The sequence below is a fragment of the Ovis canadensis genome, chromosome 11, assembly GCF_042477335.2.
Source record: "Ovis canadensis isolate MfBH-ARS-UI-01 breed Bighorn chromosome 11, ARS-UI_OviCan_v2, whole genome shotgun sequence".
In the NCBI taxonomy this organism is placed as follows: domain Eukaryota; kingdom Metazoa; phylum Chordata; class Mammalia; order Artiodactyla; family Bovidae; genus Ovis; species Ovis canadensis.
Window position 1 is genome coordinate 31138075 of NC_091255.1, and position 27784 is coordinate 31165858.

Consider the following 27784-nt stretch of genomic DNA (forward strand, 5'->3'; position numbering starts at 1 on the left):
CTGACTGTGGCTCAGTAGAAGTGCAGAGTTTTATCCACTAGACTACCAGGGAAGTCCCTGGACCGTTTGTTTTATAGACTATCTCACATCCGGGATTTGTTTCTTCAGCTCTTTGTGGTGTTATGTAACTTGTTCCTCTATTCTTCCTATTTTCTGTAAACTAATAGCTGGATGAGAGTCAGGTTCAATTTTGGGGGGTTTGAATACCTCAGAGGTGGTGCTTGTTGTGAGCTTCCTGCTGTACCACATCAGAGACAATGTCCTGTTTGCTTTTAGTGATGCTCACACTTAAGAGACAATGTTTTTACAATGGCTTTATTAAGATATAATTTACATACCATAGACTCCACCCCCTTCAAGTATACTATTCAATAACTTTTATCTATTTACAGTTGTACAACCACTGCCACAATCTAATTTTAGAACATTTCCATCACATTAAAATGAAACTTTGAACCCATTTTGAGTCCATCTCCATTTCTACTCTCAGCCCCAGGCAATCATTAATCTATTTTCTGTCTCTGTAGATTTGCCTTTTATAGAAACAAATCATATTTTGTGTGCTTCAGTGTTCTGGTCTCTCTGTTAACTCTCAGTTGGTTTCTGAACTCAATTCAGACATGTGAACCTAAGTCTGTTTTTTCCTTGCTCCTGGTTCTCTCAATCCCTCACTCATTTTGATCCACTTCTAAGAACAAGTGCTTTCTTCATTTTCTTGCCTATTTCTATGCAAGAAATTTCTTCAGCTCTTCATATTTCTAGGCAATATTTCTCGTGCTTTCTTCATTTTCTTGCTTTGTGCATTTTGTGCCATCTCATGTTCCCCAGTAACCATTTCTCTGCTACCTTAGGTTGAGTATCCAGGGCCCTATTAGCCCAGAGGGAAATTTTGTAAGACATGAAAAAGTAAGTGTCCTTTCCACATGGATGCAGCCCTAGGGGCTCACTGCTTAGCAAGCAAAATGTACCTTTGAATTTAAAATGGTGCTTCTTGCAGGCAGACAAAACCAAGTCAGGGACTGCGACTGTTTCTTAGCTACCACAGTACAGGCTGGATTTCAACTTCACTCCTTGCCTGGTGTGTCCTTGGGAAAGGAATCGCCTGCACATCTACACGCAGCAGCACTGTTGGTTAAGATGAGATATTCAGCTAGCTCTCCTTTGTAACAGTAAATAGAGGTTTACTCTTACCCATTCAACATATATTTGCTGAGTGCTTTCCATGTCCTAATCAGGAGAGATGCTACAGATAAAAGTTAATCAAGTGGACACAGTCCCTTTCCATATGAAGCTTCCTGTCACTCTTCATTCTCAGTGACATTTTTCCAAGTGCCTTTCTTCCCAAACAGTTCCCATAGCCCAGTTCCAAACACCTACTTTAGCAGTACTAAAAATCATGATTACACAGGCAGTGTTCAAATTACAAAATAAAATGAAGAAAAACTATGGACATTTGGGTATTGACTCACCCAGTGATGATGCTTCCTAGTAATGTGTGCTTCTTCACATATTTTAGTCAAATAGTTTCTTTGGGGTAGCTGTGCATATTCCAAAAATGGCCGGATTTGGTCATTCTTCCTATATCCACACCCCTTTGCAATATGAACTTTACAATTTCTCCCATCAAGAAGAAGAGTCTATTTTTTCACTCCTTGAATTTGAGCTGGCCTTGGGACTTGCTCTGATCAAGAGAAGGCAGTGTGTTATAGACATTGTGTTGGTTCTAAGGCTAAGCCTTAAGAGGCCTTGTGTGATTCCATCTGTTCTCTTGGAACCCTGTCAATAGCCATGAAAACCAGTCTGGGCTACCCTGTTGGAGGATGTAAGATCACAGGAAGCAGAGATTAAACTCTGCTGGCTGAGGGCCATTCAAGAAACAGCCAGCCCCCAGCCAACTGGAAGCTAGATATGTCAGTTAGATCAGCCCAGACCAGAACTGTCCACCAGAACCAAACCGAAACTAACCTGCAGAATTGTAAAATAAAGGATTGTTCTAATTCACTATGTACTGATGCGGTTTATCCTGCAGCAAAAGCTAACCGACACTGTAACCTTGAATCCCTAGGAATATTACTACCCGCCGCTCCCACCTGACTTTTGATGATATCTAGCCCACCCATCCTGAGGTCCATTCTTTTGTTCAAAATACACACTCTGGGTATCTTGCTGTGTGTCAAGCAGGGCTGGGTGTCGGAAATATGAGATATCTTGGACTTGTGACAGATACATGCACAGGCAATTTCAATTCAGTGTGACAACTGTAGGCATATATTGCCAAGAGAAGACATGGAACAGAGAGATAAGCCAAATTAGAGTGTAATTAGTGTAACTGAAGGTGAGACAGATAAAGACTGTACAAAAGCCTTGAGGGCTGAGCAAGTGGATCGCTCAGGTAAAGAAAGGACACAGGACGCTTGGGGCTGGTGCACGGGGATGATCCAAAGAGATGATATGGGGTGGGAGTTGGGTTCAGGATTGGGAACTCATGTACACCCATGGCGGATTCATGTCAATGTATGGCAAAACAGTATTATAAAGTAAAATAAAGTAAAAATAAAAACTAAAAAAAAAAGGATACAAACGCAGCATGGCTAGAGCTCAGAGTAGAGAAGGGAAAGTGAGAGGAGAGGCTGGAGACAGGAGCAGGAACTAGAACATAGAGAGCTCTGTATCTTCTGTAGAGGGAATATCTGCTGAGGGAGAATATAATCTATTATAAATTACAGAAAGCTCACTAAGGCTGCAACAAACGTAACAAAGGGGTTGGAGGGGCCAGAATTAGAGGCATTCTAGTGACGTTTTAGGTCATCCAGATGAGAAACACTGGCAGTCTGAACTAAGGCAACAGCAGTGGGGAAGGAGATAAGTGGACTGATTTTAGATGGTCAGGAGTTAGGACTTAGCAAATGATTACAGATGGGATGAACTCTCCAGAGGAAGAATAAAAGATGGTCTCTGGGTTTTTGGCTTAGCCAAATGGTGCCATTGAGACAGGGGATATGGATGAGGGGCTGATGGGGGAAGGGACAATGAATTCAGTTTGGAATATATTAAAGAGTTTGAGGTTCCTTCAAGATCTCCAAAAGGTGTTCACTAGGCAGTTGGATATATCTAAGACCAGACAATATTCTATTCATTTGTTCATCATTGGGGAAAAAAAAAAAAAAATAGCAGGTGGCTAATAGTTGAGGAGCTTAGGGACTAGAAAGTGCCTTGAAATGGAAGAACCAGGGCTTTGGGAAGACAGTGAGAGAACAGAAAGGCTAGAAAGTAGTGATCAGAGAGTAATATGTTTTAAGATTCCAGGGATATCACAGTTTAAGATAATGGATTTGAGGTGGTCAACAAAGTGAGAGGCCAAGGTGATGAAAATGGTAACCCCAGATGACAGCAGATCTTGGCAAAATGAAACACTGAGAACCAGATGACCAAAAATAAATAAGAAATTTGACTGGGACAGCAAAGACAGTAGGAAGCCTAATAGGTTGGTAAATCTTCAAGATGAGAGTCCAAAAATGGGGGATGTGTGGTCAGAGAAGACTCAGGACAGCTTGAGGATGACAGTAATAAAATGAGAGGTCATCAAGAAGCCTTACATTTGGGACAGTTAGAAAGATGACAAGGGGAGCTCTGGAAGGAGCTGCTTGGCCCCAGCTGTCCTGGTATGGATTGTTTTTGCTTCAGAATTCAATTTCCCTGGAGGAAAGATCAGCAGCCCTGCAGCAATGTTTCTCTAAAGGGGAGACCAGGGATAGAGTTGCCAGGTTTAGCAAATAAAAACACAGGATGCCCAGTTAAATTCCAATTTCAGGTATTACATAGGTCATACTTACACTAAAATATTACTTATCGGGTATCTGAAGCATCTTATTTCTACAAAGCTTTGGCATCATGTGGCCCTAACACTCTGCCAGATGGTCAACCTCTCAACTATTCAATTCACCTCCCTTGTATTAGTTGGAGTAGGCTAGCTAATTCAACCTTAAAACATATGGCTGAACAAACGTTAATTTTGTCACCAGGCTCCCCAGGTCGCTCAGATGATAAAAAAAATCCACCTGCAACATGGGAGACCCAGGTTCAATTCCTGGGTCAGGAAGGTCCCCTGGAGAAGGAAATAGCAACCCACTCCAATATTCTTGCCTGGAGAATTTCACGGACAAAGGAGCCTGACAGGCTGCAGTTCAAGGGGTCACAAAGAGTCAGACATAAGTGAGTAACACTTTCACTTTTTCAAGCTGGTCATCAAGCCAAGGTGCCCCTCTCAGTGTAGTCACCTTGAGCTCATGTGGATGAAGGCTTTACCCTGGGTGTCATCTCCATTCCTGCCTGATAGGAAGAGCATGGAGGAGCTCCTAGAGGAGCTATCTAGAGGCCAGGCCTGAAAGTGGTGCAGGTGCTTCTGTGCACAGTCCATTGACTGCACTCAATCACACGGTCATGTGTAATGCAAGGGAGCCTGGGAAACAGTGTGCACAGGAAGAGAAGACTATGGCTTTGAGGGAGCAATCTGCCACACCCCTTATATCAGTTTATCCATGGATTCCCTAGGGATTAAGATATCTGGATCAATAATCTCTGCTTGAGAACAGGTACCCACACATAAACCATATCCTAACTGCTACTGAAAATGCTGATCAGGGACAGAGTTAAAGATCATTACATGCATTCCTTTTTCCCTAGACATCAGGTTTTTTTGATAGCTAAAAGCGGTACCTATCAAACAGATCTCACTAGAAAGAAGAAAGTCAACCCTGTTGGTCCAAATTCTAGCTGCTAGCCCACCAAGTTGTGTGTTTTATCTTGGCATTATGATGCAACAACTCATGTTATCCCCTGGTTCTTCCTTATGCAAATGTTGGTTGCTGTGAAAACAAAAATGCCTGCCATTGATCAAAGGGCAGAGCTTGCTAAGGAACAAGAGATGACGAGATGGTTCAGGCATAAACCTAACCCTGCACACGTTTATTTAACAAGGGATATAAGAAACGGGCAACTTCTTATTGAAAAGAAAAAGTCAAAGTAGAACTTGATTCTAGTAAGAGAAAAGATGTGGCCAAAGAATTTACATAAACTGTTTCCTCTGCTTGCACTCTTTTTGGAGGATGGTACCTGGCTTTTTTTTGTTGTGGTATCATAAGGCTCATAAAAGGATTTGGGCCTCAGACTTGGGACACTTTTGTCTACTTTCTACCTACTCTGACATTAGAGGGGCCAATGCAAGGAGATCCAACCAGTCTATCCCTCTAAGTGATCCATTCGCCTCTCCTATGGGGGGGAAAAGCAAAGCAAAACATGAAAGCACTGGAGATCTCAAGGCTGGGCTTTGTCAAGCATTTCACATTTCAGAAACAGAATGACCTACGGAGTTCGGTGTTACTTTAGCCAAAATTAAAAATGAACCTACGGCCTTGGACCATACCCAAGACCAGGGGTGCTGGAGAGAGCAGCTGAGAGGTAACCAGTCGGGTCCCTATTCCCCAGACTCAAATCCTGCCAAGGAAAACATTATTCGATCAACAAATATATATTTTCTGCTGTGAGTCAGGCTCTGTCCTGGGCTCTGGAGATGATGAACAAGTTAGACGTGGCTCCTGTCCTGAAGGAACTGATTTATAGTCTAAGGGAAGAGGCGGAATAAAATCAGAGAAAGAATAACAATCTGAGAGGAGTGCTGAGACGGGACTTAAGAGATCAGGGAAGACATCTCTTGACAAAGCAGCATTTAAGCCAGAACTGAGTGGAGGCAAGTTAAGCTTGCTTTCAACCTATATCCCAACAGAATCCTTAAGTCTTGCTCTTTGAAACTCGATTCTTAATAGCAGTTCTTCTTGGCCCCCTACCTTATCTCCCCATTTCTTTTTCTTCATATACGTAGCAGCCGAGTTCCAAATTCTTAGCTTCCTCCTGCAAAACTTTGGAAGACTATTTTCATATTTTCATCTGTGGACAGGGCCACTTCTCTCTTCACATCTGTAAGAGGAATAGACTTTAATCTGAAGATCAGGGTCACAAAATACAAGACTGTTATGAGTACTCCAGGCTATGTAAAGAAATCCAACTCCACCTATCACAAAGATTTTATTTCTAATTGATAAAAAAGTGGAAATATATTTAAATCACCTTGCTGTTAAGTGTGTGTACAGCAAACATGGCTCCCTTGCAGTGGCTGCCTTTATTTACCTCTGGGTTGATATTCTGCCATGTATACAGCAGTAGCTAAACTGTTCATTTGGGTTCAAGGCAGAATACCCGCTGAATGACTGACCACACTTGTCCTTATCATCTTAGAACTGCACTATCCACAGGAACATAAGAATAGGACGTATAAAGTGACCTTTTTAGGTGTATATATCTACACACTGTGCATATGCATCTAAATATACATGTGCTTTGAGAAAGCATCGGAAGAACAAACTGTTTAACTTTTTAAATTTATAAATTATCTACACTGAAGTAGGATCACTTACATAAAAAAAGGGGAAGTTATACTGAATATCTCCCCTAACATTCTAAAAACCTATTGTGTAACAGCCCACTTCTCACTTGCTTTATGAAGACCCCTACCACAGCCATATTTTCTGTGAACCCAAGTGTGATTTGGTATTACCTGCTCACATCATTCCAGCTTTCCAACCCTTATATAATCATTCTTCTTATATTCCCCTCAAATCATTATTTCTGGACTTCTGGAGACCCTTCAAAGTAACACCAATGATTGATCCCATTTTTATGAGTACCCACAGTGTGTGTAATTGTTTATATGATTTTTCATAGGCTGTTGAGTACTACACACAACTCTGACTCCCTAAGCATAAAAGATTCAGCTCTTTTGTGAAAAATATTCAAAGATTGCTTTCTTCAAAAGATCACCAAGCCAAACATTTGGCCATATTTTTATTTACTACATATACTATAAACATATACAATACATGCTACAAAAAAAATTTTTTTTAATTGAACTGTCAAGAAAGTGTATAGTGTTATAATACAATGGCACATGTTTCATACTTTATTTCAAATTGGTTTGCTTATCATCCATTTCAAACCTTTAATAGTGAAATGTTACTTATGGATAATTAAAATTATCTATTTGCATTATTAACAATAAACAATTCCAACAATTAATAAGAACTAACCATGTCAAATATTAGTATCCAAAAAAATGGGTTTTTGCAGAAATTATTATATAAAATATAGCAGCCAATTTCGGTTTATTTTGCTCAGTGACAATGTACATATGCACTTGAATAGGATTCTTGCATTTGCTTTTGGAAGATACTTATAAGAAGTCCTCTGAGTTCTTAAGGTCCAATGACTGCCAAACCCAGCCAAAACCAACCCGACAACTCGTGTAATGGCTCTGGACAACCGATCACTGAGAAAGTCTTCTGATTCGGGTAGAGCTGCATGTTCCACCAAAATTACACATGAGGAAGAGAGACATTACAAGCCAGTATCAAGGTCAGAGGCGAAAAAAAAACACAAACATTCAAATCAGCTGTGACAAAGCTTTTCTACAAATATTTTAGATGTCATACTTTCAGGAAAACAAGACTTAATGTGTATTGGGTTTTACAGTATCTATGCTCTAACTGAAAATTTAAGAGTCATCAGATGGAATTAAATCTAGTATTGCAAACCTGTCCATTCAACATTATTGAGCACCCACTATGTGCATAGCACTGTGCCAACATTTTCAAAGTTGAGTATTAATGTCTTTATCAAGCACTATCTTAGTGTGAGGTAAAAATATATTAAATTAGCGTCAACTCATTAGTTTGCTTGTGGTAATGTATGTAATCCTGTGCCAGCTGGCTTCCCTGTGCCATATAATGAGCTTCTGCACACCTCGCATTCCCTCTCACAATCTGTATGCCGGCTGTGCCAGGCACGGTGCTAGTCACGGGGATATCATGATTTGGCATACATTCAATGAATGCGAATTAATCTTAACCTAGGCAAAACAACTGGAAAAATACATTACTTTTCTAACATGAGGCCCAAAGCAAAGAACACGGTGTTTCTATTGGTCACATCACACCACAGACCAGTAAGTGCCTCTAGACTGGGAACTAAATTTGAAAAAGTTTCATACGGTAGTCTAAATAGCCTACATCATTTTTGGTCTCAGAAGTCAATTCTTTGGAGCCCCTGACCCTATATAAACCATTCCATATTTAAAAGGGTTTGTAAACTAAAACACAAAGAAAAAGAACCCCAAGTGAAGGCAGTTTATAACATAGTGTGTTTCAAGCACTATTCTGGCCATATGAAACAAATAATACAGAAGTAATTCATGATTGGTTCAAACATTTTTCAAAGCACTAAAACCCTATCCCCAAACTCATGTAATCTTAACTTGATTTTTATACAAGTTGTACATAAAGCAAAGGGCAGAATTTGGCCCCCCAACCATCCATGGAATATTCTAAGTGATTGGTCCTTCCACTCCAAGTAGAAGCCAAGAATTCCAAAAAGTCCCCTGACAGAACAATGGCACTCAGGAGAACGGCATGCTGGGTCCCATTAGCCAGGAGTCCACTGAACTGCGGTAGCAATGTGAACCTACTGTGACCCCTCGAGGGATGGCAGAGAGCTGGGAGTTTGGCTGTCCACGCAGTGAATCCAATACTGGCTTAAAGCTATGCACTGAATAAAGTGCTCTGCACATCCTGCTTATCATCTGGAATGAAAATAAACACTTATCTTGAGAATTAACCTATCTGCAGGTTTGGGGAAAAGGAATTACAAGGCTTGAAAGAATCCCAAGAAAAAGTATGAAGCATTGACTGGGAAGGAAGACAAATGCCTCTAGTAGTGTCCTCAGAATTCTCAGGATTTGAACTGTCAGAATGAGTCACACAATGGTCATGTTCCATAAATGAAAAAGCAATCCCACTGGGTACTATTCACACGTGCATGATTACTTCATGGGGTGGAAGGGAACAGTCTATTGCCATTTGACAGCATGGTTTCAGAATGAAAACCAAACCATTGAATAAATCAGGGTAAGTGGTGTGCAACACTTCTCTCCCGTCCATCAATTTTCCACAGGTTGATTTGTATTGCCTGAGAAAAGGGAGGCAAGATGCCGCTCCTTTCAGATACACTCAGGCAACGGTGCTACCACCTAAAATCACCAATTCAAAAGTTAACACACAAGCCCTCCAGTTTCGTACCCTGAATATGGTAAATAAGACCAGGGATGGAGTAGTTCAGTCTAAAAAAGATCACAGGCAACAGAATGCTTATATAAACTAGACTGCTTTGACATCTGTAAGAAAACTGTATAGATGGCAATTGGAAAAAAAAAAGATTGTTCCCATCTGTCAGCAAAACTGTTTGTTGAGCTATACTCAGCTGAAGTCCTCATCGGGATTCTGTTGATCCAGCAGACGGACATGTGTGAATGGGAAGTGACCTCGTTTGCCATTACACTCCCCTTCCCACTGACCACTCACATTAATCTTCGTAACCTTTACCAGCTCACCGACCTGCAGGAGGAGAATAAGGACAGCACTTTATTTCCAGTTATGAATGCAAGCTGAAAAACTCCATTCTCTGGTTAGCCATACCCTGCCCATGTGATTGCTCTAGGGCTGATATTACAGAAATGGCTATTTGCTGCCTCCCAAGCCCCAGCCACCAGACCGATTACTTATGGTTAATGCAGGCAAGAGGAAGAAGTGATTTTAGTAGTGCAGAGAATAACAGAGTACAGAAAATAGGAGGGATGCTAGAAAATGACCCCTTTTGGAAAGTTCAAGTGTCTCTGGAGCAGCAACCCTACCTAGGATGATCTATAGGCCCTGTCTTTGTACCCACTACTCTTAGCTTCCTGCCTGGTCCACACTGGCCCTCCCCTCTCTGGCATAAAGCAGTGGAATCCCCTAGCCCACTCTTAGACACACATCCTGGCCTGGTGTTGCTTGTAGAGCAGAAGGCAATCAGAGGAAGCATACTTCATTTGGTCCCAGAAAATGGAAGTGTTCCCATCACCGTCCTACCAAGGCAAGGCTTTCCCCACCTTGGTACAGGCCAAGACTCCAAATTCCATCAGCTTCCTGAAAGCCTCAACCTTCTTCAGCTAGTTTTACTTGGCAGGCCACTGCCTGCCAGTCCCCACCACTACCCACCCCTAGCAGGTACTGACAGACTTTGCTGCTCCCTCAATGCCACCTGGTACCGGTTCCTTAACAGTAGGAGGACATCGTGTTTCTGCTGTTACCAAAAGTTTTCCTGTTGCAACATGAAATATTTTTGACAATCTAGGATATACCTGTATCTTACTATGAAACTTAAAAGACAAGGTGTTTGATGAATGGATTCACCCTGTAGCAAAGTATTTAACAATGGTGAGGTAAGTTCCCAAATGTCACTAAAGAGCTTTATGACTCTCCTTGAATTATCAACATCTGAGTTCTGCACATGCAAGTGGTTTATAAACGTTACTGTTCATTTGGTTTCATTAATAACAATATTTAACTCCCATAAAGTACTATAGTGCTTTATATAAAATAATAATCATATAATCCTATAAAATAGGAATTCATTTTACATATGACATTCAGAACAACTACATGTTACATCTGAAGTCACAAAGCCAGCGACAGGGCCGAGATTTGAGCCCAGAAGTATCCAGCTCCCAAACCCACTTATGGTCTTCCACTATATTAAGAACTTTCAAACTATGCTCCCCTAGCCCTGCAGGTTCCTTCCCTAGGAAGGCCTGCAGGCTGACTACTGGCCAAAGCCAACTCAAGTTTAGGCCAGGGCCTTCTCTTAAACCAGCCTGATCTCACTCACAGAGGAAATAGGTTACCTACTGACCTACCTACAGTTTCCTAAAGAATTATATGAAAAGCTTAGAGGCCTAAAATGGCTGCAGGAATCATAAGATGCTGAGAAAAGGAAGAGAGAAACCATGGAATATTAGGGAGACAAGGGATAAGATACAAGGGTGAAAAAAGACAGCAGCTTGATGGGTTGATGATGATGAAGGCTGATGGGGAAAGGTGAGGAGAGAGGAAAATGACACTGCATATCTGTCTTTGCAAACAGATCCAACTCCTATAGGCTCTAGCACCCAGGGTTCTGTTTATTACCAGCAATCTTCCGATTCAATTCCTGATATCTGAGCAGACCAACTATGACAAGCAAAAGTTTTCAGTCTTTGTAGAGGAAGATCTGAACATCACAGGAGAAGTTCCTTGGTGGTAAAAACAGTCTGGAAGACTTCTTATATCTCCAATTCTAGTTCTCAAGACTACCTTACTGTTCTCATCTTTTAAAAATTCTTACAGTATTACAAGAAGTTAGCCTCTATATAAACTCCGTAACATGTAACTATTCCTTAGTGAATTTTCCTCCTTTCTGACCTGTTAGCCACCTTGACTCCCCAACCTTCTCTCACATACACATACAACACGTTACTGGAATTAATGGCCCTGCACTGCTAGCCCCTTGCTATGTTACAGTAAACTTTATTATAAAGTACAACGCTCTTCCCTCTCATTTTTATTATATACTCATGTTACACTCAAGTGCTATTCAGATAGCTGGACCCAGAATAAGTTCCTGACCTTAAGAAAGAAAAAAAAAAAAAACACTTAAAGGAATAGGTATGCTCGTGTCAAAAATTTAAACTGCCACTCATGGGACTTCCCTGGTGGTGGCCAGTGGTCAAGACTCTGCTTCTACTGCAGGGGCATGGGTTCGATCCCTGGTTGGGAAACTAAAATTCCACATATAGGAAAATAAATAAATAAATAACCTTGCCACACATGTTAGATTCTCCTCCAGATGAGGAGCAAGTGGCCAGTTTAAGAAGCTGGTCTGATGCCATTCTAGCTATCTGAATCCATCATTTTACTGATATTAAACACACAACCAAGGGACATGAGGGAACATTCTGGAATGCTGAAAACATTCTATACTTTCACCTGGGTGGTTGTCACATAGGTATATGCGCATGTAAATTCACTGATCTACATACATACTTCGGATTGGTACATTCTACCAAATGATTTCATAGCTAAATAAAAAGGTGAAAAGAATGTTATGTTTCTCCAGCTTTTCTTTGTTGCTCAGTTGCTCAGTCGTGTCTGATTCTTTGTGACCCCATACACAGCAGCATACCAGGCTTCCCTGTCCTTCACTATCTCTCAGAGCTTTTCTAGGTGTTTTGTAAAAGATGGGTCTTCAGGATACAAACTTAAGTCCACTACTCTACTTGACACCAAAACCCAGGTTTAAACACCTCTCTTTAAGACTGTCATTCTAAGAATAAGATTGTTGTTATTCTTAAACATTCAAAGTGCTGTCTCAAACCATGCCCCAAAGAGCTCTAAGCGACAGGTAGTTAAAATGTGGACCATCCACCCTCTCCATGTCATCAGTACCACAAAACCACACTAGCTTCTCCACAAGAGAGCAAAACCTTCTGCTCTGCCCTCAGACCATTCTTCCTGCAGAGCTCTAAATGAGAAATAAGTCAGGGCTCCCGTACAGCAAGATGCTAGGAGGGAGAAGAATGGAGTGCAAGGTAGGCCTTTGGACAGCATCAGGGTCATCTCTGACACACACTCTCTTGGTTCTACCCTGCAGAGAAAGACTCAGGAAAAGCAACCATCTTCTGGAATCCAGAATCTTTTCTTTTTAGTTGATTAGGTTCTTGGCAGAAAAGTCCAAACATCAAGGGGTGAAAGAAAGGTCGTGTCATGACTCTGAAATGATTCTGATTTTTAAATGGGTAGAAGAGGAAAGCTGTAAGCATTTAATAGGCTAATTAACCTGCCCAAAGTGGCCTTGAAGTACAAATACTTCGAGGTAGACCTTATTAAAATTAAATACCAATGCATAATACCCTATGGTTTCTTTCTCCTGAAACAGTCAAAGCACATAGGGAGTCTTGGGGTCAAGAAGGCAAAAACATGACTATCTTTGAGAAAACATAAGGCCCTCAAGTTCCCACCGTCTGGAAGATGGTGGGTATGGAGCCTAAGGCAGAGTGCAGGAGGGGATGGGGCAGCCTGGGAATACGGCACTCCACTAAGTGCAGTTCTTTCTCCAAGTCAGAAGTGACACCGGAATTTGTGGTCCTCTCCCTGTCAGGCAACAGCACTCTAAAGCAGAGTGCCCTCAGGCAAGACCAGGGAGGGTCAGGGGGATGCACACAGGTTTGAAGCTTGGTGCACTAACGCAAAGACAAAGAAAGCGAGACTGAGTGCCTGCCCTGGAAATGCTCCAATTTTAAGACACAAAGGAACGTACCTGCAGTAGTAACTGTAGTTCTCACATTACTGATTTCAAAATTCACGTTACAGATGGAAGAGAAAACCCTCATCTATGCACTAACGAAAACGAAAGAACTTCTAAAGGACCCGAAGCACGACAAGGCAGTCAACCTTTCTTCTCATGAGGCAGACTCCACTAACACCCTGTAAAGGAGAGACTGGTGATTCTTTCACCACCAAGGTACTATTTTAGTGCCGAGTTAGTTCCTTGTCTCTCAACCCTATACCACACCCTCAGGAGTAAGTCTGCAAGTAAATCATGGCATCATCTGTAAAGAGGACTGAATGTAGTTACTTTATTTTCCTCACTCCCAGGGAACTTAATGAACACTCACCTTTACCAGTGAGTTCCAAGGACAATTAGAAAAAATATGACGTCCAAATGGCATTAATTTTTGGTGTTCCCTAAACAGGAGACACCAGAGACTGTGTGACCTCCCCTGCCGGCGCAACCCCAGGCGACTGCTTTTCTAGTTTCTATCCCTGCTGTCTAACAGGAAAGGCATCAATAGCTGCCAGTGTTTCTTTGATCCAGATTTGCTGCATGATTCCTGTAAGCTCAGGGCAGGAAACACATCTAACTCACTTTATGTAAATAAAGCCAGGGAAACCAAGTACTGAGACAGACTACAAGGATCTTGTTTTCAAATACTTTCAAACACACCAAGACACATTTCAAGATTTGACTGAAGGAGGGAAAAAGGGGTCAGCAAACTAGGTGGCCCGTGAGCCACGTCCAGCTTGCTGCCTGTTTCTGCGAACAGTTCTGCTCTAACTCAGCAAGCTCAGGTGCTGTTTGTCTATGGCTGCTTTCTCGCTACAGTGGCAAACTGACAGAGGCTGCATGGCCTGCAAAGTCCTTTACAGAAAAAGCCTGCAGATCCCTGATCTGAGGAATACGTAATATTTAGGGCCCATCTAAAATCTCTAAAATCAGTGAAGACAAGTGAGGCCAATTCAGTCTTAATGATTCACTTGCCTCAGAGATGGACTGAAATGCCCATGGCTCATATTCGTGGATCATTGCAGGTCTTTGAGATTTAACTCGTAGGTATGCTTCCTGATGTCAAGCAGAAGCACCACACTGAAGACAGGTGTTACCCTGATTGTAGTCCAAGTCCAAAAAGATTTTTCTGTAGCTCAACAACTGATAGTAACTAAAACTAAGTTCCCCATCTTCTTGATGAGAGGTACACAGAACAGGTATATTTTAGCTCAACTTAAGGAATTTTCTAAGAACTAGTACAGTCAACAGGACCAGAGGTTCCCAAACTGAAGAGTCAGAGGCACTGCAGCAAATTCTGAGGGGTCCCACCAAGTATTTTGTATTTTTGAGGGAAACAGCAATACCTGATGTCTGTTATGCCATGTGAACTACTAACTCAAAACAGTTAACAATTTTGATATCAGATTACACTACATCCCTTTCAAAGATGTCACGTCTTTGCAAAGCTGGGCTTTGGCAGTTGCTATGATAAAAATCAAGTACGTTATGAAAAAACAGGTGTGGAACAGGAAATGAAGGTGGCAATGTTCCATATGATCCCAAGGTTTGAGAAACTTTGCTATTTAATGGGGGGTTAAGTAACTGAAACTATTTTATTAAAATGAAAATATTATTTTCTTTCAATTATGTTTATTATTTTTTCAAGTGGGTATGAAGTTATTACATATATAGCCAAGACCTGTCATGCAGTTCTTACACTTCCTAATCTCATTTTTTCTCTCTGGAACAAAGGGGAAATTAAGATCTTCACTTCACTTTTCCATATATAGGTCAAAAGGCCTAAATAACTTAAGGTTTCAGAGCTCTACATGGGGAGATGTAGAGTTAATATGGTCACTGCTGCATATAATCAGGGACCCATGGAACTTTACGTCTTCCCTATCTGCTACCAGAAGAACAGGTTCACACCTAAGTCCACCTGAAAAGCTCCTTGGTTACTCAGAAGTCTTATCTATCAAAGGCAAGAGGCCAGGCTGAATCAGAAAATGGAAGTTACATGATAGTACATTCCAAGATAATGTGATTGATCTGGACAGTCTACAGAGGCATGAAATAAACTTTAACACCTGCAATTTACAAGATAAGATTCATCACTATTCCAGCTCCCAAGGAGCCATGACTCATGAAACCAAAACCAATCAAACAGAAATCTCAGATCAAATCTAAGACCAAAAAAGTAAATGGTGCCTCTGCACTGTTCTAGTGCTACTTCCAGTGTTTCTCCTTCAAAATACATTTGTTTAAAATCTGTCTTTATTAGAAGCTCCAGGATGGAACAGATGGTGTCCTCCTGGTTCAGTTACATTCCCCCAGAGTTACAGTGAACCAAGGAATACCCTTACTTTGGTTGTTTGCTAGAATTAATGCCTTCTTTCCAACAACCTTCATTCCTACTAGAGAAATCTGACGGGTGGGAAAAGAGGAAGTAGTCATTGACTTATATTCTACTGGAGGACTCTGGTCACAGAAAATATACCATGCAGGAAACATCCATCTATAAGGGGAGGACAGGTGGATCCTGAACATACTCTTTAAGTACAGAAACCCTTCCTTCAAAAAAAAAAAACCTTAGAGAGACACCGATATATAACAGTAAAAACAAAGCTGCTTTGACTGAGAGAGGTAACCCAGAGCGTTGCATCCTCAGCTACCTTCTGGGAAATACTAGGAGTCTGAACCCTTATTATACCTGGGGTTCTGTCCACTTCTAAAATGCAATGATTTCAACATCAATTTCAAGTTAACCGTAAAACTTCACTGAAATGTGCCTAGCTTGTCTACAGATCTAAACCTATAATCGGTCAACTACAGCAATGAACTTTTTTCTCATCTGAATGCGAAGGTCAGAAAGTCAGAGCTTCCTAATCTTATCTCCTGGCTTCGTCTCCACAGGGACTAGGCATCAGCTCCTATGGAAAACCAGAAATAGGAAAGGAACACTGTCTCCCGGCACGGAGAGCACACGCGAGGACATGCTGCCAGTTACAACACACAAAACTGACGGGAGGGCAGCATCACCACTACGAAAGAGAAAGTGCCCCACATGCGATCTGGGCATGGCTGAAAAGGCCACTGTAGATCTGGACTCCTCATATCTCCAACTAGTTTAAACAACCCATTCGATCCATCTCTTATTTTTTTTCAATAAATGAATAGGGGTATCTAAGGTCTTTTCTAGCTTTAGATTTCTGTGATGCTAAACTTACATGATGTTTTCTTAAGTACATAAGGTGTTTTTAAAGTTATTATTTGGGGTACTTGTTCTAATGTGAAAGAGGCTATCATCATCAGTCAACACATGTGGCTCCAAACTAATACCCAACCAAAAAAGGAAACTTAGTGACATCATAAAGCACTCTTCTACTTTAGTCTTTATTTCACAAGATTTAGGTTTCACAGTAGGAGACCAGCTCAACCATTTTGGAGCACTAAAGCCTCTAATTAAGGCAAGCATCGTTGGGGCAAACAATTCTGGGAATTCCCTGATGGTCCAGTGGTTAGGACTCAGCATTTTCACTGCCGTGGGCCCAGGTTCAATCCCTGGTTAGGAAACTGCTGCTGCTGCTGCTGCTAAGTCAGTCATGTCCGACCCCGTGAGACCCCACAGACGGCAGCCCACCAGGCTCTCCTGTCCCTGGGACTCTCAAGGCAAGAACACTGAAGTGGGTTGCCATTTCCTTCTCCAATGCATGAAAGTGAAAAGTAAAAGTGAAGTCACTCAGTCGTGTTGACTCTTAGATCCTGGAAACTGCTCAGTGAGGTCAAAACCAAACCAAACCAAACCAATTTTCTTTGAGAAAGGAATTGCAAATGGAAGCAAAATTAATGTGGTAACTATTCTCTCCTGGGTGCTAGCTAGCTATTCCCACACTCCAGCCCGGCTAACAGGGCCTGCAATATGCGTCCAGAGTCACAGCTGTCACGGGCACAGCACCAGCTTGGCTGCTGCCGTCGTATGAACTTAAATGAAAACATGAAGCTAGAAACTTGTTTTCCTTATCCTCCAAATTCTAAGTGGGAAAAAGCAGTGTGACCTAGACAACATATAATTCCTTTCTCATCAAAAGCAGGACACAATACTTTTCAGTCACAACATGATCTCAAAATATACACATTTTAAAAGCACACATTTTTTTCAGTCAAACCTGTAGACCTAATCCTTCTTTGCACCCACTCTTCAGAATGCAAATGAAAAATTTTAAATCCAGTAATATCAGACTACTTCAAATAAATTTCAGCTTACTGTACAGCCTTTTACTTAGGCAACTCCCACTCCTCACTGTATAAGCATGATCCAAAGGATTTTAGAGATTTCCATTTACAAAAATATATTAATACTTTAGCCCCTTCTCTGCTAACCTGCACCCCTGAGTAACTTCAGCCTATGCTCATGAAATTTAGCTACTTGCTTAAAGTTATCATATCTGAAAGGCTCTGAAAGACAGGAAAGCATGCCACTTCTAGCTTTTATGCTGAACCACTATCTCTGCATAACTCAGAAAGAAAGGGAGGGAAGGAGGGAGGAAGAAAGAGAGGAGGTAAGAAACAAAGCTGTGAGCACTAAAGACGAGAATAAACAACGTGATGGCTGGCCAGAGGAGATGGGCTACCGAGGACAACTATTCACCAGTCAAGGTGAAAATTTACTCCTCAGGAGGAACTGGTTTCTCGAGGATAAAATGCAGCAAACAACCAAGACCAAGTAAACCTGCTGCTTCTTGGAACTGACGCTTTTGAGTATCTATCTCATTATACCTATACAATTAGTCATGGTAAGAAACCCCAAGCCCCCTAAAGTAAAAACACATTTCTATAAGAAAATTCATTTAAGTATTTTGATAGAGACCACTTATACTCAAATTTGTGGAGCCCACTTATTTTAGATAATGATAAACAGAAAGAAACAGGTTAGAATGTAGATGAAAAAAAATATTTTAGGTTAATTCCTGTGAATTCAGGTAGTGTTATTAAAGAAGTCAAAGTATGGTTTAGTAAATCAATCAGAACATTCAGTTATACAGTTTTAAGCTCACTCATTCCAAAATAGGTTTTCTATAAAAAAGAGAAAACCCAACATTAAGTGCCAAGATCAGTACTTAATGGTAAAAGTACCATTCAACATCTATAACAATGTTACAATGCTGCTGCTTATATTCAGCATTCCTACAAAGCTCTAAGAGGTCTGAAAGGGAGACCCTGTAGCAGATCTCTTCTTTCTACATTTTGCACATTATGTACCTCCAAAGCCAAGGCTGTCTTGTCGTAGGCATTAGGGACTCGCTTCTGGATTACCCTGGCATAAATGGGCCCATTCTGGAGGTTAGGGAGCGGAGTGTTGACGCTGGGTTGGGCATAGGGCCCAGGCTCCGGCCCACCCAGTGGCTGTGGGTGGGAACCCTCCTGGTTACCTCCAATCAGAGCCGATACTGAGGCGGAGGCAGGTCTATACTTCTCCACGTAAGGGACTGGAATCATCCCTCTCTTGCCTTCGCTGTCCTCCGCATTCCACCACTGCTCTTCAGGCTTATCCCGGATTCTCAGGATGTCTCCTTTCTTAAAGGGAAGATCTTCTTCATCATTCCCATTAAAGTCAAAGAGGGCTCGTACATACTCTGCCTCTTCCTGCCTGATAATCACTCCACTACCCTGCCTGGATCTGGAAACTGGTTCTATCAACGTTGTAGTGTCCAAATAGTGTATTTTGTAGAATTCCAGTAAAGCAGGCAATGAATCAAATTCTTGATCTCCTATTCGGAGTCTGGAGGGACTCACCCCTAAAAAAAAAACAGAGCAGGGTATTATTGAAAGATATACTGGAGATGAAATGCAGATTTTAAGCATCTCCCCGTACATATTTACTCAATATTTAACCAGAAAGAAAGAGAAGGAAAAAAATCATCTAAATAACCCCTTCTCCTAACAGTAAACTAAAATCATACTTTGTAGCTCAAATGCTCCCTGGGAAGAAGGTGAGCGATCACTACCTGCAGCAGAGAAGAGACAGAGGCTGTGAGAGAGCAACCACGCCCGTCATGACAAGCTCACATATCGGACCAAAGACAGAGCACCATGGAAACCTCTTGTTCATTCTCCCAAAACGTTCCGTGGCTATTCCATTTGCAGAGTACAAGGGTTCAAGGCTGTGTTAGTCTTCTTTTTCTTTTCAACCTCAGGAAATGTAGCAACCTCTCAGTTTTCATAGGTCCCAGCAGCTATCCCAACGAGGTGGGATATTTTATTCTCAATTTTTCACTATGCAAACAATGCTCTTATGAGTGCTTTTATTAATGAACATTTTTTATTACCTCCTTAGGATAAACGTCTTAAAATGCAACTGCTGGATCAAAGGGTAAGAACACCAAGATTTATGTTGCCTGTCGTCCAAAAAGTTTTATGATTTCACACTCACACCAGTGGATTATGAGTTCCCATTTCCCCCATGTCCTTGCCAGAACAGCAGGGATGTCTCTTCTTAAATATCATCTTTGATTGTTTGATGTTTTTCACATTTATTGAATATTTGTACTTGTTTTGTGAAAATTACTTGTTCGAGTTCTTTGTTAAAGAGAGGGCCTAAACTACCCTCACCACTCCTATTAAAACCAGTCAGTCAAAACAAAAACCTAGCCAATCCATCTAAAAACCCTTTGCTGTTAACGCTGCGAAACAGGAACACTGCGGTAGCCCAGCTGTCTAAATTGCTTCGCCACTCTAAAAAATGAGACCAAATTATTTTGTTCCGTGTTAGACAACACTCTGTCCAGATAGACCAGAAAAATACATTTAAAATTCTCTAGTGGGGAGAGGTGAAGTGATAAACTTTGGAGGTTAACCAAAAGTCCTCAATACAGAATGTATACTCATGAGTGACTTCTCTTTCCACCCATATGAAACAAAGGCCGAGACACAATGTAGAGGACAGATGCACATTTCTTACATTGCAAAAGTCCATCTGTGGAATTCATGGCTATAAACTAAAACGAGTTAATAGCCCACAGTCAGTAATGTTGGCTGTCTCTCTGACTCAAGATGTTGAAATACATGCTCATACCCAGGATTGTCCATCTATGGCAAACACTCCTCAGACACCAGCAGAATGCAACCCCAATAGCTCCAAGTGCAGAACTGGTGACTGGAGAGAGGATTTTGGTTATGACCATACCAGAGCACAGTGGTGCTACATTCTGGAGTTTCTCTTCTCTAAAGCTCAAAACTGATGGGTAATAATTCCTACTCCAGCCTGGTAAACAAGGAAGACGCATGGCTACCTCATCTATCACCTCTAGGCTACAGTGATCCTTCAGGCCTGTGGAACTATGTGAAGGACAGAGTCAGTGTGAGCTCCAAGAAGACCGACTTTGTACTGCCTGGTCAAGAAAGCCTTAAGGGCAGAGTGGTAGGGAGAACCTTCGAGAACCTGGCTTAGAAAATTGTCCTGGTGACACCTAGGAATAAAAGTTCCCTTCCTAGAATTTACCCAACAATACGCCAAGGTACAAATGCCAATATGGCTTTCACTAGTCACCCTTTAGGGACCGTGTTCATTAATAATGAACATAACTCTCAAGTGAGGAAAAGTTACATGAAAATCTGTCCCCAGGTTTGAGAAACTCACAGCACAGCTGCGCATACAAATGCAAACACAGTGTGGCTGGTGAGCAAGGAGCACAGCAGCGTGTTTCAGGAAGACTTCTTCTCCCCTGGCATTCACTCCCAATTGGGGATGTACTCTACAAAAATCAGTGGCAACAACAAGCTATGTTTTAAGATAGAACAAAATTACTATAAAAGAATAGCTCCTTCCATTCCTGAATGGTTCGTTCTTTCCTTCTTTCGTTTTGCCACATTGGGAAACTTGCGAGATCTCAGTTCTCTGACAAGGAATTGAACCAAGATCCCAGCAGCAAATGCCTGGAGTCCTAACCACTGAACCACCAAGAACTCCCTCTTTTCCTATTCTAATGATGTTATAATTATTCCATAGAGAAATACCTGTTTTTGTGTACCGCTGCAGCAATTACATGTTATATATATATATGGGGCAATCAAGCTTCAGGAGAGGAGGGGGAACAAAATATACATACATAAGTTCCAGATAAGCCCAAACCTCACCACAGCTATGTGCTCCGGCTCCTTTTCCCTAGTTCATCTCTTTCCAACCACAAACAGCTAAAGCCAGGAAATAGAAGGGCGGGAAAGGAAGGAGACAGTCAGTCAGTTTAGAGAACAGAACCAACAGCAGAGTTCTCCGAGCTGGGACTTGGAAAACCTCACTGACTTGTTCTCCATCAAACCTGTGCTGGATTCTAAATGTGCAGTTATGAACATAGTCAGCAATCAGAATCAAGGCAGTCAGAGCTATCTTTTAACCAACAGAGCTGTACACGCTCAACTCATCACTTCCAAGCATGTCCGCCCTCAGGTTACAACAGTTTTTACAATCCCCTGAGAGTTTTATGAAGAACACCCAAGAGCTCTGGGGGCTAAACAGGCCAAGGCACTTCTGGCATGGGCATCGCCACAGTGGCTCCATTATCAGTCTCTTAACCTCACACTTCCTCTCCTTTCCTCTTTCCTAGATTCTCATTCCCTCTCTTCTTTCTCCACTGCCTATGGTATTCATAGAGATTCCTTCAAAGCTCTTACCATCTGTCCACTACAAAAGACTAACAAGGCCACTGACTTCATTTGAGAAAGTATCCTGAAAAAGCTCTAAAAATGGTGGATATCCGCATGTGACTTTGCAGATTCAGACTTACAAAGTTTGAAGAATTCAGGCTGTGGTATTTCTAGCTATCTGAATTGTTATTTAACTTTTGACAGGGATCTACATAATAATAATTTCTATCTAATAATAGTAAGTTCCTAAAAGTAGCTGGTATATTATAGATGCCCAATAAAAGGCCAATCAGCTTAATTATACACCCCCCCCCCAAAACCTCTGAACACCTCTGTAAATTTTCAATTCTTCCCAAAGAAGATTCCATAGAATCTCAAGATGCTTCTCAAAAAGTTCTGTGGTCAGACTGGTTTGAAAAAACCACTGTCCAATACCTGCCTGTCTAGAGTCATAATTTCACATGAACATAGGGAAGGCTTAGAGAAGTCTGGCGATAAATAAACGCACTTTCTTTTACTACAGATTTTTTTGTGGGGGCAGGGTCTAAAATCTTTTAAGTAACTCACTAAAGAACTCCTCATAGAACCACTGAATATCTTTAACTCATTAAAGAGTAAATCATGAGGACCAGGTTTGAGAACTACAAGGATGAGCCAAACAAATGAAATAAATGCTGGATGTTCAAAAAGGCAGTAGTGGATAAGAGGCAGTCCCCTAGGATCTCCAGAAGTGGCCTGGCCCAGCACCACCTTGAAGAGGCAGCACAATCATCACCCTAGCATCTGCCTCCACTCCCAAAATGAGACAAGTTTCTATGTTCCCCTCACCCACTAGGGCCAACAGGTAGGAGGTTCTGGGCTGAGCAGGCAATGGAAGCCATCGTCTTGTTTCCACACACTGGCTCCAAGGCTCCTTCATACTGCCTGATGCACCCCCACCCAGCACTTACTCCTTCAGACATGCTGTGAGCCTCTCAAAGCTGAGAATTGTTTTCCATTCTGCTTCAGTTTTTCCCTCTCCACCACATCTGTTAATATACCTAATGGTAGTTCCATTCCTAAGCATTTAATATACTAAAACTCATTTAACCCTTGAAATAACCCTGTCAGTACTAATTCCCCTCTTTCACTGATGAGGAAACTGAGGCAGAGAGAAGTTAAAGAACTTGCCTATGGTTATATGAGCAGTAAGCAGAAGATAAGGAAGGTTCAACGGAGAAGGCAATGGCACCCCACTCTAGTACTCTTGCCTGGAAAATCCCACGGATGGAGGAGCCTGGTAGGCTGTAGTCCATGGGGTCGCTAGGAGTTGGACACGACTAAGCGACTTCCCTTTCACTTTTATGCCTTGGAGAAGGAAATGGCAACCCACTCCAGTTTTCTTGCCTGGAGAATCCCAGGGACGGAGGAGCCTGGTGGGCTTCCATCTATGGGGTTACGCAGACTCGGACACAACTGAAGTGACTTAGCAGCAGCAAGGAAGATTCAAACCCAGACTTCAGAACACAAGCTTTGAACTATTCTCCCAACTCATATTTACTGTTTTATCGACTGTTTATTGGACAAGGTCTAGTAAAACCTCATGTTCAAGAGGTAAAAACTAGTGGATCAATCAAGGATTGCAAAGTCTTCCCAAGAGGTACCCCTGACAGAGTGTGACCAGTAGACTTGATCAAGCCCTGCCCTATGGCCCTGGGGCACAGTCAGGGGACTTCAGGCAACGGCAGCACTGGCAGCCTGTGGGAGCTAAACCCAAGGTAAAACAAGCTGACTGGAAAAAGTGGAGAGTATCTGGTCTATTGTGTTCATATACCTCTAAAATGTATATCTGAGCCATTCTGTACAAATTCATCCTATGCATTATGCCCACAAAATACATTATATAATCCTAAACAAAAAGCTCAGTTACCATATTTAATCTGGCAGATAAGGTTACTAAAAACCTCTTCATCACTGACTCTAGATAGCAGCTGCATACCGCCTGAGCGCTGAAGCCAGTCTCCTGTCACCCTTTCCTTTGGTCTTTATCTAGGCCATGCCACGCGGCATGCAGGATCTCAGTTCCCCAACCAGGGATCAAATCCATGCCCCCTACAGTGGAAGCGTGGAAGTCCCTCCTTTCAGTCTATAAACAGAACCTGGGGCCCAGAACAGACTCAAGTGTTGAGGCTTCAAAGTGCACTACTGGGATCTCAAAAGTAAACTGGCTTTGACAGAAAGCAGTGCAGTATAACAGTGTCAGCTCTCAGGCCACAATTCCTAGGTGCAATTCTGGCTCAGTTGCTTACAAGCTGCGTGACTTTGCGGCACTTTACGGTATCTCTGACTCTGTTTCCTCATCTATAAAATGGAAATAGTTTAATAAGTGGAGGTCATAGTACTTTCCTCACTGGACTGTTATAGACAGTAAATGAGACAAGGCATATAATGTACTCAGCAAAGTGCCTGGCACAGAATAACCAGTCAATAAATGGCAGCTATTAATACTGTATATGCCTCTCTAAAATTCAAGAAATTCTTCTGTGTGGCTTCAAAAGAAAAGAGCTTCATGGGGGGAGGGGGAGAACAAAGATTAAGTAATCTTTATAAAGACAGCAACTGAATCAACTGTCCTATGCAGAAAATAGGGTACACGGCAGAAACAAAAAGGACCACAATGCCCATGAACTTTCCACACCCCAGCCACAAACTCTGGCAATCCTCACCTTCTCTCTGGGGCCAAAGATCTGAATTCATATCTGTTAACGAAAAGGTGGAGCTCAACATTAAGGTAACAGCTGAGATTAAAGTTATTAACACCAAGACGTGGGGAAAGCTCAAACAAAGCTGTGTGTTAGTCAGGTCGCATCCAACTCTTTTGCAACCCCATGGACTGTAGCCCGCCAGGCTCCTCAGTCCATGGGATTCTCCAGGCAAGAATACTGGACTGGTTTGCCATTTCCTTCTCCCAGGGATCTTCCCCACCCAGGGACTGAACCTGGGTTCTCCTGCACTGCAGGCAGATTCTTTACCATCTGAGCCACCAGCAAAGCCCCTGCTGCTATTTCCAAATTTTTCAACCAACAAAACACACAGAAGGTTGGGAACTTGAGTTTCAGTGACTGTCTGCCATCATGTCACTGCACAGTAATGCAAAAACCCAGACATCATGAAGGTGGTAAAAAGTAGAAAATGTCTGGTTTAGAGTAAACACATTCCCACCTCATGTTATAATGCTATTAAACCAACCAGGCTGAGAAAGACCTAGAATAATTTGTAAGCTTTATGATCCCTACGCTTTTTTAATTGGTATGTGTTAACAAGAGATTATCCCATTTCATTTCTGGTCAGAGAGAATAACCCCAAATTAGGACTCTCCTAAAAGAGCAAGTCTGCAAAGGCTGGTTCCAGAGTCTCTTAATTCAGGTGAGACTGGCCTGAATCTAGTCTCATGTGGTCAGGATTAAACTGCTTCCACCTGGAACAGCGAGGTGGCACTAAGACTCTCCGCACTGTTACACAGATAACAGTAACCTCAGAATTACTCTGTATACCACAAATCTCAAGTACCAAGTGCACAAATCCCCTTAACAACTCCAGTGGCCTGGGTGACTGTCATATCTCAACCTTTAGCAAGGAAGATCCAGTGCAGATCATTTAAACTTTCAAGAGAGTCACTTCAGTGGGATCTGTTTTCAACATCTAGAAGACTCAAGCCACAGCCCTCAACTTACTGAACAAGGAGAGGCCCTGGAGGACAAACAAGACTGATAACGTTCGAGTCCAGGGAAAAATGAACTTCCATTCACTTTCAGGGAAGGGACTGTTTCCACTGGCTTATTTCTGAATTATTTCCTGAAATATAAAAATAAAAATCTTTCCTCCACTGATTGCTTTGAAAACTATAACCCCCCTCATTGTGGAGAACAGTCTCTGGAAGCTCAGATCTCTTGGACACAGACAGCCGGACATCAGCTTATTCAGGGTTGGTCACAGAGGCTTTTCTTCTATAACCAAGGCACTTAGCTCACCACCTTCATCCTCCGCGGGGGAAGAGGAAGGTAAAAGTATTTTGGAAAAATGCCCAAGAAAGGAAAAAGCTGGCCGGTTTCCTGAGGGTGTCTCCATCCCTCTCGGCCAGTATGTGGTGACTTCCTACCAAAGGCCACCAGGGGAGTATGGCCAAACCCGGCTTTACAACACTGCAGGAAATGTTTCAAGCCTAAAAAGCCACTTGTAGGATTATCGGATTCATTCCCGGCACCGCTGCCAAGTGATGCCCCGCAGTGCCAACATCCTTCTCAGCTCTTTGTCCCCACGTTGCCCGGCTGTGCTCGGGCGCTAGCCCCACCCTGGGGCCGAGGCAGTTCCCCTTCCCCTGGGCTGTCCTCCCAAGTCACACCCAGAGGCCTGGGTCAGCGGCTCCTCCTCCCCCACACACTCGCGCTGGTCCGTGGGAGCGAGCCCCGGCAGAAGCTGCGCCCCGGCCACGCTCACTCCAGCCCTCTGCCCACGTCCCTCGTGGGGGTCAGCTCTCGAGGCGCAGCCAGCCAGGCTGGGGAGTTCCGCGGCCCTCACCCCCGCCCCGGGCCTCCCGTCCCGTCCGTCCCTCACCGGGCGGAGGCTGGGCGGGCGACGGTGGCACCGGCGGGCGCGGGCCGCTGCTGTTGATGATGTAGTGGGAGACGCGCGAGTTCTCGGAGACGCTGAGCACATAGTCCCCGGGGCTAGTGCTCGAGTCCCGCACCAGGAACACCCCGTGCCGCTGGCCCTGCAACAGCGCCACCGCCTCCTGCCGACTCAGCCGCCCCCAGTACCAGCTACTCCGCTCCTCCGAGTCGAAGTTGCCCGCCATGGCCACCTCCGTGCCTACACGCTGGGCCGCCGCCGCCGCCGCCGCGCGCGCCCCTCCAGCCCCGGCCCCCGCCGCCCAGCGGACTGGCTCGGGTCTCAGCCTCACAGCAGCGCCCGAAATGGCGGCGGCGGCCGCGGGCCTTCCCCACCGGAAATGACGTGCTCCTGGCCCCCGGGAGGATGCCGGGAAGGGGACCACCGCCCGCCATTGGGAGAAGGGCAAGTGACAGATCGTGAGCGCACTGCGCATGCGGCCTCTTGGGCGTCGCCGCCTGGCTGGGACTGGGACTGCAGAGGGTGAGGGGGAGTCCAGGACCGAGGGGCGGGGCTTCAGCTACCAGTAGGCTGTTGGCGACGCGGTTCTTTGCTCCTCCAGGTTTCAAGTTACTGGAAGGCCCAGGCTTCTAGGCAGCGACTAGGGTACAGAATTAGAGCAGAAAAGGTGATGTGGCCCCAGGGCCTGTGTTTCCTGAGATTGTCTTTTTCTGATGGTTCCTCCAGCTTCTCCCCACGCCTGCTGAAGTTCTTGTTTTCACTGATTCATTCAGCAAACAGTTGACACCACATTTGCCCCGAGGGTGCAAAGGTCATCAAGGGCGAGCCCTTCCCTCACCTAATTCGCAGACCAGTGGGAGAAACCAGGAAACAGTCTATGAAGAAGGCGTGCCAAGTGATACGATGGGGAAGGGGCAAGGGGCTTTAGGAACACATAACAGAGCCCCCTAATCCATTCTGTAGGGGAATCCAGGAGGGCTTGCACTGAATATTGAATGGCAATCAGGGAAGAGCATTCAAGACAAAGGGGACAGAGTGTGCCAAGCCAGGTGGAAGTATGGAGTTCCCTCTGTTTAGGCTCTCAAGACACCTACCCAGACTCTCTAAACTCTAACTGTGGCCATGGGTAGCCTCGGCTCTCCCTGCTGTCAGGACCATTTATACCTTTACATCCCATATCTATTTTTGTATTCCTGTGACAGCCTGCTCACTGGTGTTCTATAGTCTTGCTGCCCCTAATTGTATAGCACAC

At 43.2% G+C, this 27784-nt stretch overlaps 2 protein-coding genes and 1 non-coding gene across 5 annotated transcripts in view; 1 reads left to right on the top strand and 2 right to left on the bottom strand.

The window, feature by feature from the left end:
• YWHAE (tyrosine 3-monooxygenase/tryptophan 5-monooxygenase activation protein epsilon) overlaps positions 1-8154 on the bottom strand; it is a 54298-nt gene extending 46144 nt beyond the window's left edge. The window contains exon 1 of one of the 2 annotated variants that reach the window (XM_069603110.1): positions 5844-8154. The gene's annotated coding sequence lies outside the window, so the exon portion shown is untranslated. The remainder of the gene's footprint in view (positions 1-5843) is intronic. The other variant, XM_069603111.1, reaches the window with a different exon arrangement.
• Positions 300-26912, bottom strand: CRK (CRK proto-oncogene, adaptor protein). 2 transcript variants are annotated; one of them, XR_011259799.1, is made up of 4 exons: positions 26518-26912; positions 18714-19079; positions 5844-9497; positions 300-1681 (listed from the first exon to the last, which is right to left on the bottom strand). XR_011259799.1 is itself a non-coding variant. In XM_069603114.1 (3 exons), the coding sequence occupies exons 1-3, from the start codon at positions 26756-26758 to the stop codon at positions 9360-9362; spliced, it is 915 nt and encodes a 304-aa protein (XP_069459215.1). In that variant the 5' UTR covers positions 26759-26899; the 3' UTR covers positions 6885-9359. The 2 variants fall into 2 exon arrangements, 1 of the variants encoding a protein (XP_069459215.1); XM_069603114.1 differs by lacking the exon at positions 300-1681 and having other exon boundaries at positions 6885-9497; positions 18544-19079; positions 26518-26899.
• Positions 16785-16857, top strand: TRNAE-UUC (transfer RNA glutamic acid (anticodon UUC)). The gene has a single exon. It is a non-coding gene; the product is annotated as a tRNA-Glu (tRNA).
• Positions 26913-27784: the final 872 nt, after the last annotated feature.

What these genes read in the sequence shown, in the direction of transcription:
- CRK (XM_069603114.1), bottom strand. Translation starts at nt 26,758, where the DNA reads ATGGCGGGCAACTTCGACTCGGAGGAGCGGAGTAGCTGGTACTGGGGG. An exon ending in GCCCGCCCAGCCTCCGCCCG is followed by an intron (nt 19,080 to 26,517) that starts GTGAGGGACGGA and finishes TTTTTTTTTTAG; the next exon opens with GGGTGAGTCCCTCCAGACTC. An exon ending in AGACAGCCTTGGCTTTGGAG is followed by an intron (nt 9,498 to 18,543) that starts GTACATAATGTG and finishes CTCCTCCTGCAG; the next exon opens with GTCGGTGAGCTGGTAAAGGT.